This window comes from Castor canadensis, chromosome 6 (assembly GCF_047511655.1).
Source record: "Castor canadensis chromosome 6, mCasCan1.hap1v2, whole genome shotgun sequence".
In the NCBI taxonomy this organism is placed as follows: domain Eukaryota; kingdom Metazoa; phylum Chordata; class Mammalia; order Rodentia; family Castoridae; genus Castor; species Castor canadensis.
The window spans coordinates 109,402,246-109,421,729 of record NC_133391.1 but is presented as its reverse complement, the minus strand read 5'-3'; the positions used below and the strand labels follow the sequence as shown (position 1 = coordinate 109,421,729).

General features: G+C 34.2%; 1 protein-coding gene across 5 annotated transcripts in view; it reads left to right on the top strand.

Moving 5' to 3' along the window:
* The window catches only part of Vcan (versican), a 102,312-nt gene extending 85,062 nt beyond the window's left edge, over positions 1-17,250 (top strand). For all 5 annotated transcript variants that reach the window (XM_020167084.2, XM_074077151.1, XM_074077148.1 and 2 more), the window contains 3 exons: positions 9,386-9,530; positions 14,798-14,980; positions 15,126-17,250. In XM_020167084.2, coding sequence (XP_020022673.2) covers positions 9,386-9,530; positions 14,798-14,980; positions 15,126-15,253 — 456 coding nt within the window. In that variant the 3' untranslated portion in view covers positions 15,254-17,250. The remainder of the gene's footprint in view (positions 1-9,385; positions 9,531-14,797; positions 14,981-15,125) is intronic.
* Positions 17,251-19,484: the final 2,234 nt, after the last annotated feature.

The window sequence follows — 19,484 nt, the reverse complement described above, 5'->3', positions numbered from 1 at the left end:
CTGTATTTATACTTTCTGGCAAAATCACTTTCAAAACTTACTTTTTCAATGAAAGACTATAGTGTGTCCATGGGACATCATAACTAAAGAAACAACGGATACTTTAATCACACTATCTTACCCATGATCATCCCCAGCAAGTGATCTAAATCAAACTGTGGATCTTAGAGATTTAAAGCTCTTACCATTTTGTATTCTCCTCTCTTTGACCCTTAGGAAGGAAATTCTCCATGGTCTGCGGTGCTTCTTTCACTTCTTTCAGTGAGCACTCTACCCCAGCACCATCAAAGGTCAATGCATCCCTGGGGACAGGCAGTGTCAGTGGATCAGCTGTAATTACTTCAAAGAAAAGTGTCACTTTAGATGGTGATGTCCAGAGATTAAAGAGAACTAGAGTCTAGTTCCCTTTTATAAATATTGAGGAGCTTTTGGAAGGTTTGATTTTTTTTTCTGTAAAAAAGCCCCTGACTTTATTCTTAAGGACTTTATAAAACATTTTCTACACCCCATTCAAATTTTTTAACATAAGTCATTTCTGCTTTGTCATTGCTCAGTGTTGTCCCCTCCTAGACTACTGTCTTTTGCACTTACTGGGAACCAGTCCCCTTCTCCCTTTCTAGTCTTTTTGGAGAAAAGAGAGCTTTCCTCTCTTCTGTATTATGAGTGTAGTCTGGAAGTTCTAGAACAAGTTATTAAATCATAGACTCATAAAATTTGTATTTTCTACCTCTAACCAACTCATCTTGCACCTTCTATAGTCTATACTATAGAAGGCTAATCAATACTATAATTAATTCTATGATTATCCTTTGGAACTTAAAAATACCAATTAAAACATGTCTGGGAGATAACTGAAGTTTTCTTTCTTCTTTTTGATAAGCATAGTCCAGCACTGGCCAAGAAATGTATTGCAAGAAAAACCAGCTTTGAAAAACATAGAAACAATGAAGAAATAGCCTATAACCCAGCAAGAGACACTTAAAAGGTGCAGAGTAACAAATCACAGGCCATAAACTGTCATTCTTTTTCTACAAGATAGTATCATTATTGCCCTTTCAGAAATGCAAAAGTCCCTGTCCTCCTTTCTCTCCCAGATGTGTTAGACATTGAAAAGAGTGTCAGGAATATTAACTAATTCCTGAATTCCTATGCTTGATAATAGACTTCTGCTCATTTAAAAGGACTGCACCTGGAGTGTCAGAAAACAATGCAAAACAAAATCCCATGTCAAAAACAAGATTTTTTTTTCTAAAAAAATATATTCAAAATAGGCAATAGAGAGAATTTTAAATGTTCTTAATCATAAATGCTTGAGGGAGTGGATATGCTAATTACCCTGATATGATTATTGCACATTGTATACATGTATGTAAATGTCACAGTATTGAATTATTATGTCAATTAAAAATAAAAATGTATTTATAAATTCTATTCCCCTCAAACGATCACTTACGTTTTACGTCTTCTACTTGAAAATCTTAGATTTTCCATAAAAATGTTAGCAGATGTTTCAGCTGTGATGATTGTAGCTCCAAGTCAAATGCCACTTGCCTATGAACAAGTCACACTGCATATCTATATTAATTTAATTATGTTAAGCTTCACAGGCTTCATTGTATTAACCTAAATGCCAAGAAAAACATATGCCCTTTTCTCATCCTTGAACACATTACTCATGAGTGGAAGACTTTGCGGATTCCTTTCTACTGAAAACCACTATGATATTAATGAAAAATTTTACTTGTTTTGCAACTTAATTCGACTTCAGTTCACCAACTGGTTCTTCCAAACCTACATGTGAAATATTAGGAGTCATAAGGTGATTCTAGGACACAAAACTCTCTTTTCCACCTTGCCGTTTTTGAGTTCAGATAGTAAGTGATAGGTTGAACAGCTGGAAGAACAATATTTACCCAACACTGGAAAATCATTCTATAATTGACAAGATTTTCCTGGAGGGAAAAAAAAAGAAATGGAAAAAAAAACCGTATCAGTGCAGTGGTTCCTTCCCAGAGTTGCTTTACCCATAGTGCTTTCTGAAACTTTAGAATCACATGCAGATGTCTAAATCTAACTGCTAATTAGTTTAAAGCAATGCATAACCATGGAAAAGGCTAAAAATGTTGAATGGATTTTGGCACTTTTTCGTTGTATTTGGATCATTCTGTTCATATTTCATGACTGAAGACCTGTCCAAACAAGCCGGGGTTGAGGAGTCTGTTGGCACCGTTCATTGAATTAAATGCAAATCACCCTGTGGGGCTCTGCCTGGGGCCCCGTCTCACAGTGGTCTCACAGTGGGAGTAACTCACATCCCTCCGAAAATGCTGCTGATAATTACTGCTTTGTAGCACGGTGAGCTCACGCTATTACACAAGATTAGTGCTGTACTCATGGGCGGCCGGATTGACTCTCCTGCACAGATCTTTGCCAGCTAGGAAAATAATGGGCATGTTGCCACTTTAACAACTATCAGGAGACCCCAAGTTAGTTTTTCTTCCCTTCAGCATATTCATCTAACTCCAGACTGCCAGCATAAGGTAGTGACACTAAAACAAACGTCTCTTTCTCCTTTGAAACAAAGCTGCTCTTTTATTTTCAGTTGTGGGTCAGCAAATAACTCTGTTCAACTAAAAGACAACAGCAAAACCATAACCTCCTATAAAACATAAATAAATAAGGACCCAGACCAGAGTACAAGGATCAGAAGAGAGTATGTCTACCTCAGAGGGAAGTCATTTGCCCTGAGCAAGTTAAATAAAACAAAGTTAAATGTACCCCCACAGACTGCAAACAAATGCCTCTATTGTGTACCATAGCCATCTAGGGGGAAAACTCATTTTAAAATTACCAAATGTTTTGATTTCTGTAATAAGTAGTCCCATGGCCATTTTTCAGATAACCATTTAACCCATGTTCTGAAAGGCTGGAGCTGACTCAGAGTAGTTATTTTGAGTTCATTATTTAGTTGGTTTCTTATCAGTGTGTGTTTTAAGCAGGTACCAGTACTCTTGGGAAAGTGTTTTCTATTTGGAATTTGGCTTTTGTTTTTTGGTGGTAACCTGCTTACCCTTGGCATGAGTTGCATTTGGATTGAATTTGTAGCTCTGGGAATTCAGCAATGGTGCTATGGGTCCCAGGTGTTGAAGTGAGTTTGCACACTGAAAAGTCAACTTTTAGTACAGGTGTCATGTTTTCTAGATCAGTTTCCTCCTAAAAGCAGGCTAACTGCAATTCACATGATGGACGTTTCATTTGTGTGCATGGTTGCTTACTTACGATTTGCCCAGTTCCAGACTAGACTTTGCTTCTGATGAAATTTCACCATTGATGTAAATCATAAGGTAATATTAAAGGAAAAATAATAAACTATTGTAGATGAGTCACAAAATTCAGATTATAGCTGTCATGGCCAATAGGTAATAGAGTGAGATCAGATTAGAAAATACTATTTAGATGAGGTCCATCTTCAAGCAGATGTTTTCTCTCACAAAACTGGGAGGACACATCACAGATAATCTTCTAATCTTTTGCCACAAGGAGTTAATCATGATTATTTAGAGGTATTCCCAAATTCCATTCTGTCAGTTGTAACAATACTATAATCATGGGTATATATCACCACCTAGTGGTCATATTTTATTTTGTATTCCAAAACTTCACATTCCTAGAACTCTACCAGATGCATGAAAGAATTACCGTATTTATAAATCAAGTTCCTGCAGTTTTGAATAGTTTAAAAATTCTAGTGTTGATTGCATGATATTATAAACTTAAAAGTTACATGTAGAATGAGATGATTTCTCAAATATGGCGTGAAACTTTCATACTATCACATGCTTACTAAAATTCAAGCAAATATGGCAACTATTAGGACTGATTGTTCCTGACCTCTTACTTTATACACAGTAATGGAACCCAACAGAAAATTTTCCTTGACTAGCTTTCTTGGCAGGTGAACCTAGAGGATTTTGTGGTTTTGTATGAAACTTTTTTTATTGTGAGTTAAATTAGCACTGTTTGGAGGGATAGAGGGTAGGTAAAGGGCAGTGAGTAGATTATTCAAGGGAGAAAAATCCAAATTATAGTGTGAAGTTTAGTAAATTCTTCCAGCAATTATAGTAATATCTTGTATCATAAAATGGTTTCCTTTGACAATGTCAAGAACGACTTGAATCAGTGGGATATATGCCATTTTAGAAAAATGTGCTTATCAAAATCATAAGCATTCCAAAATATAGCCTTTAACTGGGTATTCAAAACAATATAAATTATAGTGAATTTTAAAGAATAGAAGATGTTTGCATCTAAGCTGAAAAAACATATAGCTAAATATTTGGATGGATAGATATAAACAGGTCCTTGGCAGTTAAAGAATCAAAATTTATAGTGTCAATTATACATGAGAGACTCTGAGGCACACATCTGAACTGTGCCCCATGGCTGGCTAGTATTTAAGAATTGTTCAATTAGCCTCAAGTTTGCATAGCAGACAGATCAGTTTTCCCATCTCAAGCTATTTACTCCCTGACCAGTTTGGTTTTCCTCTTTTATATTTTTGTCAAGAACTCATTAATTACACAAGTTTGTGTGAATAGGGACATTTACAAATGTCTTAGGTGTATCTGTTCCTAATGTCAAAAAGCACCACTACTGGATATGTAAGATTGTGTATGCATGTACATGAGACAGAGTTAGATCTCAAACTTATGACTCATACAGGATGAGATTTAATTTTAACTGATGGCTATGAAACATTCATTTCATTGCCTTTTAATTTATATTGTGTCATTGAGGAGCCAGAAAAGAGGGCAAGGGATCAAAATCTCTAGAGTATCTGGCTCTTTAGGAAAACCAGTGCTCATTGATTTTCTTGTAGTTATTTGACCAAGTTAAGAAATTATCTCAGTAAAAAAAGAATTCCAAATTGATTGAGAATTCTGAAGAAGGGCTAGTTACTGCTTAAGTTTTGATAAGAACAGTTGCTCTTCAAACTTCTTAGTAATAAGATGATGATAAAAGTCATAAGATTTTTTTTTTTTGGCATTACTGGGGTTTGAACTCAGGGTCTTGCACTTGTTAGGCAGGTGCTTTACCACTTCAGCCACACCCCAGCATTTTTCGCTTAGCTATTTTTCAAATAGGACCTGACATTTATGCTTAGGCTGACCTGAACTGTGATCCTATTTATGCATCCCACATAGTAGTGATGACAAGCATGAGCACCATGTCCAGATTTTTATTGGTTGAGATGGGGGTCTCATGAACTTTTTGCCCATACTGGTCTTATACCATGATCTTCTTAATCTCCACCTCTTGAGTAGCTAGGATTAAAGCCATGAACCACTGTTCATGGCTAAGATGATGTTTTGAAATCAAGATTCTTTAATGTTCTAGAAATTCTTTGGCCTTTTGTCAAAGAGTTGCAAATTGATATCCTTTTTTAAAGGCTTCTTGCAAAATCTGGGTGTGGAAAAAACAAATACTATTTTGAAATGTTACATGAAGTTATAAGAGTGAGTTATTCCATTTAAGAACCTTTCTTGCGTCAGTCACTCTGTCATCTTCTCTACCCAGTTGTTCATGAACATGTATTTGCTTTCATATATATCACCTAAAGACTAGCTGGGGGTATGTCTGTCACAGCAGTAAAAATACTAGATGACTTTCTTTTCTTTCTTTTACCAAAAGCAGTACTCATATCTGAACCCAAGCAAACCTGGTTTTTAAAGAAACTTTTAAAGACTTAGTTTTTAGTCTTGTATATATCTGAAAAAAAAATGCTTTAGTAACTTTTGCAGAAAGGCAGTTATCACTCTCTGTATAAGGAAAAGTGAATTAGTCACATTACATCTTATCATCACTTTGTTTAGTTCAAGCTTGTGATACTCGTTATCTGCTGGGATTTTAAGGTCATTGATCATGGTTATGTGATATGTATTTTAAAAGATAAAATATCATGTGGTGTTTCTGAATGGCAGTGGGACCTCTTTGACATTATGTAGTCAGATATTCACCTTGAAGTGATACAAATCCATCTGAATTTAGTAGATTATTGAAAATTTTCAAAAACAGAGACTTCCAATATTATTTTCTCCCATTTGCTGATTTAATCATATGGGAACACTGCAAAAAGGGGGAAGAAGAGAAATAGCTTTCCAGTCATTCTGAGTGAGAAAAATCAGTCTGTTTGCTCTAAGAACTGAGAGGTCAGTCTCTGAGGGTTGAGGATATTGGCAGACTGAGAAGTCATGTGTGCTACAGAGGGCCTGCAAGATGAGTCTTCTCTTTTATGTTAATATGAGCAAGAAATAAATTTTTGACAGTAAAGATTATTTGGAAAAAAGTAATCTAAGCATTCATAGTTGAGAGACTTTGCTGAACAATTTCAGTCTGTTCTGAGTTTTTCCCTGCAATGTTAGAATTGGTTCAAAATCAGTTCTCTGGTTTGTGCAGAGAATTTTCATGTGAAAGAACCATACTTATTATTTGTTGGATTTTGTTCAGGGTTTCAAAAATCATGTTATTATTTTGGCAGTTGATTTGCCTGAGTCCATTTTGGGGAAAAAGAGAAAACAGTAACTGAAAAGCAACTGAATTCTTTTAATGCTTTTTTGGTACTTTTCAACAGATATGGAGAATTAGTTAGTTAATTAGAACTCTAAAAGTAATTTTATCTTGTAATATGTAGCAATAAGCAGTTTCATACTAAGTATAAAATAATAATCTCTTAATAAAATGCAAGAAAAATTTGTATCTGAGTTGGCTTTCCTTTGCATTTGAGATTTATGTCATAATTTTGTCATCAGAAGAGAATGATAGTACAGGCTAATTTTAGGGTTCTCTTTCAGGCAAATGAGTTCTTGTCCCTGGGAAGGCAACAAAATTTCAGAGTTTGGAGAGGGAAACATGACTCTGAGGCATAAACATGCTGAGGCATGACCAGCATTTATTTTTTGTCAAAAGTTTTAAAATAAATTTTCCCAACCAAAGCTTTCTTTTTAGAATAATTCCTAGTTTGCCCTTCCAATCCTATAAGTGGGTCAGTTCAGAATAGATAATTCAAGGGCTAGAATGTATCTCAGTGGTAGCATGCTTGCCTAGCATGTGCAAACCCCTGGATTCAGTGTTCAGCACCACATCAACAAACAAACACAAAAAACCTGCACAGAATAGATCATCTAAGATTAGATAGTGATTTCAAGGCCAGTCTGGGCTACATAGTGAAAGCTTATCTCAAAAACAAAAAGAAACAAAATAAAACAACAACAATAAAAAAGAGGTTAGCTCATCCTAGATTCTTATTCATCCAAGTGAGAAGAAAAGAAAATCCAGATGGTAGGTGAAGAGATTTTTCTCTACTCTTCTAAGAATCCATGTTTTTTTGCATGTGAGCAACTTTGAAAATGAATTGATTTCCTAAGGAGAAATTTCTTCCTAACATTTGACTTTCATGGAAAAACATGGAAAAGATTCATTCGTTATACTTTCTGTCCTTGCAAGTAATGTTAAATAAGGATGTAAAAATTAAGGAGAAAACAAAGTTGTTCAGAAAACTGGAGTTTCCTTTGCTAAGTCAGTTTGGCAACAGCGTGGAGCAAAATGAAGGCATTCTAGCCAAGAAAAATGAGCACAATTGAGCTATCAGATATGAAGTAATAATGAGGCATGCCTGTGGGTATCAGGCTTGCTTATGAAAACCATAGAGCTAAAATTTGGTCCTGCACCATTAAGTCAAAACTCTGCCACACAACAACAAAAACATGAGTTTTAAATCATCAGTACAAACCAAATACAGTTCTCACCAACGATAATTAAATATTTTTTGTTCAGGCTTTCTCTGAGAATCACGTCAGCAGCATAGAATCTGAATTCCATTTCAGTGTGAAAATGAGACAGTTATTATTCAGATCAAGAGGAAATGTCAGCTACAAATTATGAGGCAATCAATTACAAGGCCATGGTACTGTTTGAGAGTAAAAAAAATTTTGCATGTCTGCATTTAGAACAATTGCCTTAACTCTTTATTTCTTCTCTGACTTTGTCTTTCCAAAATAAAATTTCTTGACTTATTTCAAACCACAGACTCATTTGAAATTTAATTCAAGGAAAGACTAACAAATCTGTAGGTCCAGAAAAAATATTAATAATCGCTGTTGTCACATAAACCTGAATCTGTTTGGCTATCATATTAAGGAAGTTTCTTACCACTAATCCTATCCTTGTGAGATGGTACAGGGAAAATATAGTGTGACACTGATACTCAAATTGAGCCAGAAAGACACTGAACAAATTTGTCCCATAGCACATTGTAAATAGGAGAACCCAAGTCTAGGAAACTAATCTCTTGTTTATAGCCCAGTATTATTTCCACCCAATCCACGTTGTTGAATTGAATAGTCAAAGAGAGTGTATTTTCCTGTAATTAGTCATTTCCTTGGAGGCAGTATTCTAATTAGGAAGTGAAATTTAAACCAGATGTTTAAGTTAACTTGGGTGTTTCGCATCTCTGTGGTCCAAATTACCCCCAATTGTGCTGAATTATTGTAAAAGATAAGGCATATCAAATCTTCATCATTATGGGTGATAGATAAATGACGTGTTAGTCTGATGCAAAGATCAAAGCAATTATCTGAACACATGTTGTACAATGTATTTTAAAGGCATATCTTTATATCAATATGTGTAAATTTTATAAAATATTCCTATTATAAGAATATAATTTTTAACAGATTAGATTATAAAGCAACATTTAATGGTATTGTGCAAATAAAAGTCACAACTCAAAGTAATTGTGAAAGGTTGTATATAAAATGATGAATGAACATATCTATATGAGATAAATATTAAAATATTGCAGATATCTCATCTTTTTAAACCAAATATATGAATTTGGATTTAAAAGCAATCACATTAAATAGGATAAGGAAAGGTATTTTATAGTGAGAAAGATAAGAAAAAAGGCTAAAATTTCTGTTGCACTATGGTCGCAGCTGCACAAGATTGTATGTGCCCTTACTTTTTTGTCTGGAATGAAACATGAGATTAGAGTGGGATTATGATTTTTATTTTGTATTTTCACCCCATGAATGTTAATAGTTAATAACTTGATGATATTTCTTAACTTGAGGGTGAATTATATATTTAGAAATCTAGAATAACTACACCAAAATTCCTCAAAGATAGCTCATTGCCAAAGAATATTTGTTAGAGACTTTGAAGCATTTATACTTTCCACTTAGAGTTTGAAAGTCATTGCCATGAAAATAATTTCAGATGTGTGGTCCAACAGAAATTGTTGGTTCCATTCCAGTTAGATCATCACTGTTGCTCTTATGTCAGCCTTTGACTGTCATGTACTTATCACCTCTATCCACTTTTACAGCAATATGAGAACTGGAGGCCTAACCAACCAGACAGCTTCTTTTCTGCTGGAGAAGACTGTGTTGTAATCATTTGGCATGAGAATGGTCAGTGGAATGATGTTCCCTGCAATTATCACCTCACCTATACCTGCAAGAAAGGAACAGGTAAGGATTACTTCATCAACACTGCATATTTAATCTGCATTTTAATTATCAGAATTCAAGAAGAATAAGCTTTTTTTTTTTTGATACTAACTGAATATGTTATGTCCTTTCTCATTGCCCTGGAATATTTTATCTTTTCAATACAATTTAAAAAGTTTGTTTTCAGTTCTCACCTTAGATTTCACATGCTTAAGATAAAAATGTGGTATTTATTAAATGCAGGAGAACTACCTGATAGTATCTTTAAGAAAAACTGCTGATCAGAGGCCTGTAGACCTCTTTCTTTCGATGAGGAGAATATTTTAAAAAAAAGTTATCAATAGTTAAAAATCTGGACTCTTTTTTTATTTTATGTTTTTAAATAAGAAGACCTGGTGCCATTTGCCTAGTTTTTACGTTTGTTAGTGGATTGAAATACTGGAGCTGAGAACTGCTAGATACTTGGTCTCTGTAGGCATTTGAGGTTTTTTTGTGTTTGATCATTTCTTTAGAAGTTTATTTTGTGATTACAAACCATGGAACAAGAGTGTCATTCAATGTCTACATTTGAATAACTTCAAGATGGAATAAAGACACTTGTAATGGAAGTTCCATGATGAGAATTGCTTGGTTAATGTTAAATAGAAAAAAAAAATCAAGGAAACTGATTTTTTAAATGTGTGTTGTATTTATCATTGGCTACCATGTTTGAATTTATAAAGCATGCTCTATAGAGTTCTTCCCCCAAATAGAAATGCCATTAAAAGTTTTAATATCATTTATGAAAATGATAATAAATCACGACTTGTTTAGTCCTGTGGCCAAGACTTTTAGCCACCACCTAGAGTAAGAGACAAAATATAAATTTAAAATGTAAAATCCATTTGATTTGTCTTTGATTACACAAAAAAACCCAAAAAGTGCACACTCTATAAATATTTTAGGGAATTTTAAACAACAATAATAGATTCTATTAGGAGAAAGAGAACACTAAGATATACAAAACCACTGTTTCAGATAAAACTCAGCTGTTATGAATGACCACTCTGCTGTTCTCTCATCTAAGGTAGAACTTACTCTCAATACACTATCTACACAAGAAGCTTTCCTGGCTATGTGCCTTTCTTCAGCACTTCTGCAGTGGAACTGGTAAAAATAGCAAATCAAGTATTTGCTGTTTTCCTTTTTCCGGTATAAGAAGTCTTTAATAAACTGTTTGTCTCTAGCCGAATGTCATGTTTGCCTTCTTGGGTCCTGGAATGGTCCTGGAGTTATGCTTTCATTTGTGATCTAAACATTCTTGTATTTCCTATGTTTTTCCTATAGTTGAATTTCTAACAGCAGCATTGTTGACAATTGGAGCCAGGTAATTCTTTATTGTGGGAGGCACTGGAGAACGCTGAGCATCACCCCTGCCTTCCCATGCTGAATGCCAGCAGCACCCTCCCTCTTCCCATACCCTGTCTACATTGTGGTGACCGAAAGTGTCTTTAGACATTCACAAATGCCCCTGGGGAGAGGTTCAGGGTTGTGAGAGAGACAAAATTGCTCCAGGTTGAGAACTCCAGCCTTATAGCCAAAAAAGATTTCCAAATACATCTTTATGCTTTACAACTTCTAATGAGGAATGAGTTCTATAAACCTTTGAATCTACCTTATTAAAGAAAGAAGAACTATTCTTTATCTCCCCATTGTCTGATTTTTGTGTATAATCAGTTCTTTCCTAATCGATGCTATCGGTGAATTTTATGTTTATAGACTTGTAGTAGGAATCTTTTCTTCTTTCAGGCACCTTTAAATCTACAAATCTAAGTAGTTCTACTTTTAATTTACTATTAAATACTTATAAAGAAGGATTTGTAATATATAGAAAGGCATATTTTGATACACACTATCCTTGTTTCTTCCGAATATCTTGTGGGTTCTTGTTAATCCCATTCCCATTTCCCTAATTCCCACCAGAGATAATGACTTATTTTCTTGTTTTCCCCTTTAATATTACCAAATATGCTTGTATTCCCAAACAACAAATTATTTAGTTTTGTAAAATGTTTTAGCTTTATGTAAGCGGAATCATAGTATATGCATTCTGTACCTTGCTTCTTTGTTGTTCAGTACTATGTGTGTAAGACTTATCTATGTTGATGCATGTAGTTGCATGTTCTTTGCTTTTGCTGCTTTATAGTAGTTTATTGTATGATTATACAACATTTTGTTTATCGGTTCTCCAGTCAGTGGACATTTGGGTTGTAGCTACTGTTTTTACTATTATAAAAGATATTTCTATGAATATTCTGAAACTTGTTCTTGGTACTTTTGTGAGTTTCTGTGGGGCATATTTCTGGAAGTGAAGTTGCTGAGTCTTAAGATAGATGTATCATCGAATTTATTAGAAAATGCCAATTTTTCCAAAGTGGTTGTACCAATTTGCACTCCCACCAGCAATGTGTGACAGGTCCTGTCTCTCCACATCTTCTCCAATATTTGATATAATTGGACTTGAAAGTTTTGCCAATCTGGTGGGTATAAAATGCTATCTCCTGTGATTTAACTTGCATTTTCTTAGATACTTCTCTTCAATATCTTTTCATATACTTACAAGACATTGATATCTCTTTGGTAAAGTGTTTATTCATGTCTTTTCCTTATTTTTGAAAATTGGTTGCTTATTTTTCACATATTGATTTGCAGGAGCTGTTCTTATATTGTTATTAATCCCTTGACAATATATAACTTGCAAATATCTTCAGTTTGTAGATTTTATTCTTCTTACTTTATGATATTTTTGATGAACATAATTCTTAATTTCATTTATATGTTCCTTAAGACACAAAAATGTATAACGTTTTTTTCTGTCTTAAGAAATCTGTATGTACCTGAAACTCATAAAACTATTTTATATTCTTTTCTAAATGTTTTATAGTTTTGCTTTTTATATTTACATTTGTAAATATGTAGAATTGTTACCATCTAGAATTGATTTTTCATGTATTTTCTGAGGTAGAGAACCAAATATATTTTTCCATATGAATACCCAAGTCTCCAGCTTTCAAAACTGTGTTCCCCTCTGCTCTGCCATGTGTTTCTGTCAAATATCCAGCATGCGTGTGCGAATCTATTTCTGGTCTATTTTCCTATCCTCACCAATACTACACTCAGTGAATTATTTTAGCTTATTTTTATAGTTTTCACGTATAGTTTTCAAAACTCATATAATTCTTTTCTTGCAGTGGTACAAACAACTTCTAATTTTCATCATAGCACAGAATCACATAGAATGAATTGTTTAATTGATCATTTTTTATCTTCTGTATCACTTTGGTCTCATTCTATATGGAACCTAATGTAGGCTTTTTATATTATAATAAAAGCAGTGTCCAGGTAAGCAAAAGTAAATTAGAGGAGCTAAATGTTTAAACTAATCCCAAGTTTATCATTGCAAAGCAATATGGTTGTATACACATTTATAAATAAATTTTATAAGTAGCAAGAGAGACAAAATGTATTTCATACAATACAACTAACAGCAGACTCCCTCAGCAGAAGCCCAGTAGGCCAGAAGAGAGTTTGATATTTTAAAAGTACTGAAGGAAAAAACTGCCAACGAGCTGTACCTAAGAAAGCTATCATTTAGAAAGAAAGGAGAGATATAGACTTTTCCAAACAAAATTGGAAGGAATTCATTAACATCAGTCATGTCTTTAAGAAATGCTAAAGGGTGGTCTTCGAATTAAAATAACAGTAATGTAACACAAAAACATCTGAAGATATAAGATTAATAAGTAAAAGTAAGAATCCAGACAACATTTTAAAATTCTAATACTATAGTCATGGGGGATAAATCACTTATATGCTAAATTGGAAGATTGAAAGTCAAAAAAAAATAACTACAATAAGATATTAATAGGTAGTATAAAAAGATGTAAATTGAGATATCAAAATTTCACACTGAGGGAAGGAATGAAGTGAAAGTGTAGAGCATTTTCCCCTTTCTTTTTTGTGACCAATGTTAAACTTGTTATTTGTTTAAAATAACCTATTACAACTACAAGATGTGTTTAGTAAGTTCCATAGTAACCACAAAATAAAACTCTATAATACATAAACTAAAATTAGAGATGTAAAGAACTAATACATACCTCTAGAGAAAATCATTTAACTACCAAAGAAGACAGTAAAAGAGAAAGAAAGATGCAAAGGAGCTACATAAAAGCAGAAATCAAGCAGCAAATGGCAAAATAAAAAAAAATTTAGTAACTGTAAACTGACTATGTAAATAAATTTAGTAATTGAAACTTTTATTAAGATGTTGATATCCAAACATCCAGTTACCAAGATTTCTAATAATCATTCTTGCACTGAAGATTTGTATTATTTTAGGGGACAGTGTAACATGTTCTTATGGGGTTGTGGTATCAAAGTCATTAAACTTTGCCATACAGGGAAAATTATAAAGTTGTTACATTTCTGTTAGTGGTATATAACAAAAAAATATTTTTAAACAATTTAAAAAGTGTCATTTAAAATAAGTGCACTCATGTTGAGTAAAACTATCAGTTAATGCAAATTAAGTTGATTCAATTTTCCCATTTCTTGAATTCCAGAATAGATTTCTACTTTTTTATCATTTCATAGTTATAAACTTCATTGTAAATTTATAATGATAATATAGTAGTTCAAGCTTTATCCTTATTTACTCAAGTTTAAATTTGTATTAGATAATTACGAACTGAGGCATGAGTATTATTCATTCTTCTCTCTTCTCTCGTTCTAGAAGATAGAAGAGAGAGAGTGAAGATAGGTGGAAACTGATGTTTTATTTATATTTAGGCGTGTTTGTCCATGTTTCAAAACTATGGTGTTATAGATTATGTTTTCAGGGAAGTGATGGTGATAGTTAATTGTTATATACCCGTTATTGTCCCAAGTGAAGGTGGATAATAAACAGAAATTAGAAGATGGTGATGGAGACAATATCCATAGGTTGCTTGTTGGCATAAAATGAATGCTTTTTAATTTGGACATTTTTTCAGAAAAGTGGCCCTGTGGATGCATCGATGAACATATGACCTTTAGCGCTTTAGTCAAAACAAAATTCAAGATGATGTGTTCTGAGATTAAAACTAGCCCTAGAGCTTCAACTTAATTTTTATCTTGAACAATTTCAATTTAATTCTAGATGACTACCTTTTGAGAAGGGGTGGGGGGTGGAGAGAGTGAGTGAGAGAAACTCATACTAATTGCAGTACTTAGATTATTTGGAACTGACCTAATTTGCTTTTCCTTAGTTGCTTGCGGCCAACCCCCTGTTGTAGAAAATGCCAAGACATTTGGAAAGATGAAACCACGTTATGAAATCAACTCCTTGATTAGATATCACTGCAAAGATGGTTTCATTCAACGTCACCTTCCAACTATCCGGTGCCTAGGGAATGGAAGATGGGCAATGCCTAAAATAACCTGCATGAACCGTAAGTGGTCCTGTAGAAAAAGTGGACAACCGGGCTATAACAGCTACTAGGCCTCCTCATTTTACCGCTGCGGTGTCATTAGTTTAGGGTATGGAGCAAGTAATACTGTTGTGTTTTCTTTCTTTCTTTCTTCCCTTCCATGTAGCATCTGCATACCAAAGGACTTATTCTAAGAAATATTTTAAAAATTCCTCATCAGCAAAGGACAATTCAATAAATACAACAAAACATGATCATCGTTGGAGCCGAAGGTGGCAGGAGTCCAGGCGTTGATCCCTAAAATGGCGAACGTGTGTTTTCATCATTACAGCCAAAGTCCTAACTTCCTGTGCCTTTCCTATCACTTCGAGAAGTATTGCTTTTTGGACTACCGTGCAGTCATTTTGGGTTGCTGTGCTCCCAAAATATTTTAAATGAAAGTCTTGCCGTTCAAAAATAAAGAGAACAAAATGAAAGAAAACGAGGGCAGAAAGTGACCATTTCCAGCCTATCTGATTTCTTTAGTTTTCTGTTTGTCTCCAGTGCAGATCATTCGTAATGTATACCAGCCTACTGTACTATTTAAAAAGTTTAATTTCAGCACCAATGGCCATGTAAATAAGATGATTTAATGTTGATTTTAATCCTGTATATAAAATAAAAAAGTCACACTGAGTACAAGCATATTTAATGATGATTATGGAGCTCTCGAGGTCTTTAATCATTGGTTTGGCTGCTTTCATATAGTTTGTTTAAGCTGGAAATGGTTTCATTTGCTCTTTGTCAGCAAGAACGAGGACGGCTTTTCCTGGACAACTAGCAAGCAAAATCTTGTAGGTGGTTGCACCCATCTTAGCCATAGGTGCAGTTGCTCCTGCGTGAGGCTGGAGCCTGGCTAGGGAGACCCTAATGGAACTAGGGACTTCAGTGTGGAACTCTTCTTTGCTGCATTCCTTTTTTCTTCACTTACAAGAAAGGCCTGAATGGAGGACTTTTCTATGAACAGGAGAATTTTTTTAGGGGTCAAAGTGCTAATTATTAACTCAACCAGGTCTACTTTTTAATGGCTTTCATAACACTAATTCTGGTAGAGTTACAGATAAAGGCATTTCAAATGGATATAGACTGAGGGCTCTGGAGGGTGGGGGAATTGTTAAAACAACGACACACATGCAAAAAAATTCTTGTATATATAACCATTTTAATCTTTTATAAAGTTTTGAATGTTCATGTGTGGATGCTGCAGCTGTGAAGCATACATAAATAAATGAAGTAAGCCATACGGATTTAATTTATTGGATGTTATTTTCCCCAAGACCTGAAAATTGATATAGTATGCTAGTTATTTTTCAGTGTTAGCTTTTATACTTTCCTCCCACAGTTTGGAACCATATAATATAAGTACTTTGTCCCTGATTAAATAATGTGATGGATAGAATGCATCAAGTGTTTATAAAGAATGGAAACGTGTATAGCTTTCAGCCAGTGGTATTTGCCCAGTCTAAGCAAGAGTATGTGTAGAAATAGTGTGGGAATTTCTTCCTGTTAGGTTGAGTATATGTGTTAAAATTTCTGCTTATCTCTTCCCACTCAATTTTCTCCTTTCTATATGAATAAAGTGATTGCTGAAGATAACTTTGAATCATTATCCATTTAATTTAAAATTTAAGGAAAAGCTTATAATGGAAGGAAGGCATTTAGGACTCTCCCTAATTTTAGTTAGAAGAATATTAAGAAGAATAGACAACAAACAAAATGCCAGTAGAAAAGATAGAGGTTTAAAGAGATAGAGATGATTAACCTGATTTAAACATTACCCAATACACACAGGTATTGAAACATCATCACGTAGCACCCCATGAATATGTAAAACTTTTATGTTTTGATGTCTCAGTTTCAAATAAATTTAACTTAAATTTAGAAAAAGAAAAAGAAAAGTAGGAAAAGAGCAGACTGAGTTTGACCCAACGTTGATTCTTTTTTATGAAACTGCCTTTGGCTTAAAAGAAACAGCTATAGCTCACAGTAATACAGTGTCTGTAAGCGAGTTTCCCTGGTTCTTGCATTACATGTAACCCACCTTTAAGACACTGAGCAACACTGTGTTGACCTATTAGGTTTCTATTTTTTCTTTTTCCATTATAATGCACATAATACTTTTCCTGTATTTATATTATAACATGTATAGTGTAAAATGTGAATGACTTTTCTTGTGAATGAAAATCTAAAATCTTTGTAACTTTTTTATATCTGCTTTTGTTTCACCAAAGAAACCTAAAATCCTTCTTTTACTACACTGTGGCTTGTCTGGTTATTTACAACTTGAACTCCTAATGTGTATCAAGATTTTAATATTCTGGTTCCATCACAGAGAACAAGCTGTTGGCTTGGATGAAGTGATTTTATACTCGAAAAGAGATGATTATACACGTACCTGCAAAAACTGAGCTAGTAATTCTGGTAATGTTTTCATCTATGTACTATTCCTTAATCTCAAATATGTAAGAAATATGCAATAGGAAAAGTGATAGCTCATATTAGAGACTGCTTCCTATGTATCAGGCCAATAAAACAAGGCTGAGAAAGGTAGACAATTGCTGTCTGATGAGGGACCAGTTGTAGAGAGATCAACTTATTTGTCCAAAGTGTGTAGCAGAAGCAGAAAATCTCTAGAGCCTGCTTGATATTCTCAAATGTAAAAATACTATGTTCTTGATTTTTCTACATTTAGGAAGTTAATTTACTGGCTAGATAATCATATCTAATTATCAGAGATGTCAAAAATGGCAAATTCTCATCCATTCAGATATCCAGTCATTCCTTCATTTTTTATCCATTTACTATTTATTAAGTACTTACCATGTGCCAGGCACTCTACTAGGCTCTGAGGAATTAATTAGCAATGAATGAGCTAGACAGGGCTCTGCCCACATAAAAGCTTTCATACTTACTATCCTATGGGAATTATCTTAAGAGTCCATTTTATTCAATACCTTTTTTGATTATCTGTAAAAATATATCAATTATATTCTCTGCAATTGTGGGGAAAATATCATAAAGCACAAAGGTGGTTGAAAATTGTTCTGATGTTTCTTGCTTGGAATATGAAAACTATATAGGAAGTTGGGCATGAGTAGATATAGCAAAGAAGACATTATTTTCTTTTTGAGCTTTTCCTTTTAGGGTGCAGTCTACCATTACCTTTATGCAAAACTTTACATGGAAATGACATTTCCATGCAGCATTTGTGCAAATACACTCTCATTAGATATATGGCATCATATTTATTGATTAATCCAAGTACTGATAATGGAATCTGTGGGATGTCAAATACTCACAGAGTGAAAAGTTTAAGGAGACTTGTATTACCTTAAAGTCAGCAAACACTGGTCCTCTTCATTTTATTTTTTAAGTTTTTATTAGCATATATTCATTGTACAGGGGAGATTCATTTTGCCAATTCCGATAGCCTTACATTGTACATTGGTTAGATCCCCCCCACCATCTCCCCTCTGCAATCCCGTCCCAGCCCCACTTAAAGCAATTGCAAGAAGTTTCATCATACTATTTCATATATGTATATGAAGCCCATCAACTATATTCCCTCATTTCATCTCCTCCATCCCCCTCCTCTCCCATAAGTACCTCCCCCAGCTGTATCTATTTTATAATCCTGTCTTTCATTATTAATTCCAAGGTCAAAGTTCAAAGGGTTCACTGCACTTTAATGGCTAAGTGGCACATGAGAGGGAAATATATGCCCCTTCCATAGGGGATTGTTTAAGAGAAGTGGGTTTCCAATGCAGCCAAAATGGAAAAGAGCTAGGAGAGATAGTACAAGGAGGGATATATTATTTTAAAGTAGACTTTTGTCAATCTTAAGTGAATTTTCCCTATAGTATAGGAAGTAGGAATTATGTTATATGAGCAATTTGCCCAGAAATCATATCATTTATAACAAACTTAAGAAACTTGGAAACATATAGAAAAATAAATTGCAAAGAGTTTCAGAATAAGCTAGGTAAGGTGGCTCACTCCTGTAATCCTAGGTACTCAATAAAACAGAAATAGGGACAATCTGAGGCCAGCTCAGGCAAATGCCCCATCTGGACCAATAAAAAGCTGGGTGTGACAGTGTGCACCTGTCATTCTGGCTACAAGGAAAGCATTAATGGGAGAATAGCCATCCAGGCCTGGCTGGGGATAAATGCTAGACCCTACCCCCCCTCAGCAAAAAAATACCTAAAGCAAAAAGGGTGGAGGAGTGTGGCTCAGGTGTTAGATTGCCTGCCTATCAAGGACCTGAGTTCAAATCCTTGCACTGCCAAAAAATGTTTCGGAGTCAATTTTGTGAATGACCTATACATGACTTTCCCAAGTAAATAATCTATGAGAGAAAATGTGTTCTAAATAAAGGTAAATAATCCTGAAGTGTATCTATTTTTGAAGAGTTTTTTTTGGTGAAACTGGAATTTGAACTCAGAGCTTCTCTATTTTTAAGTGTTTCTTTCTATGCTCTTTAATA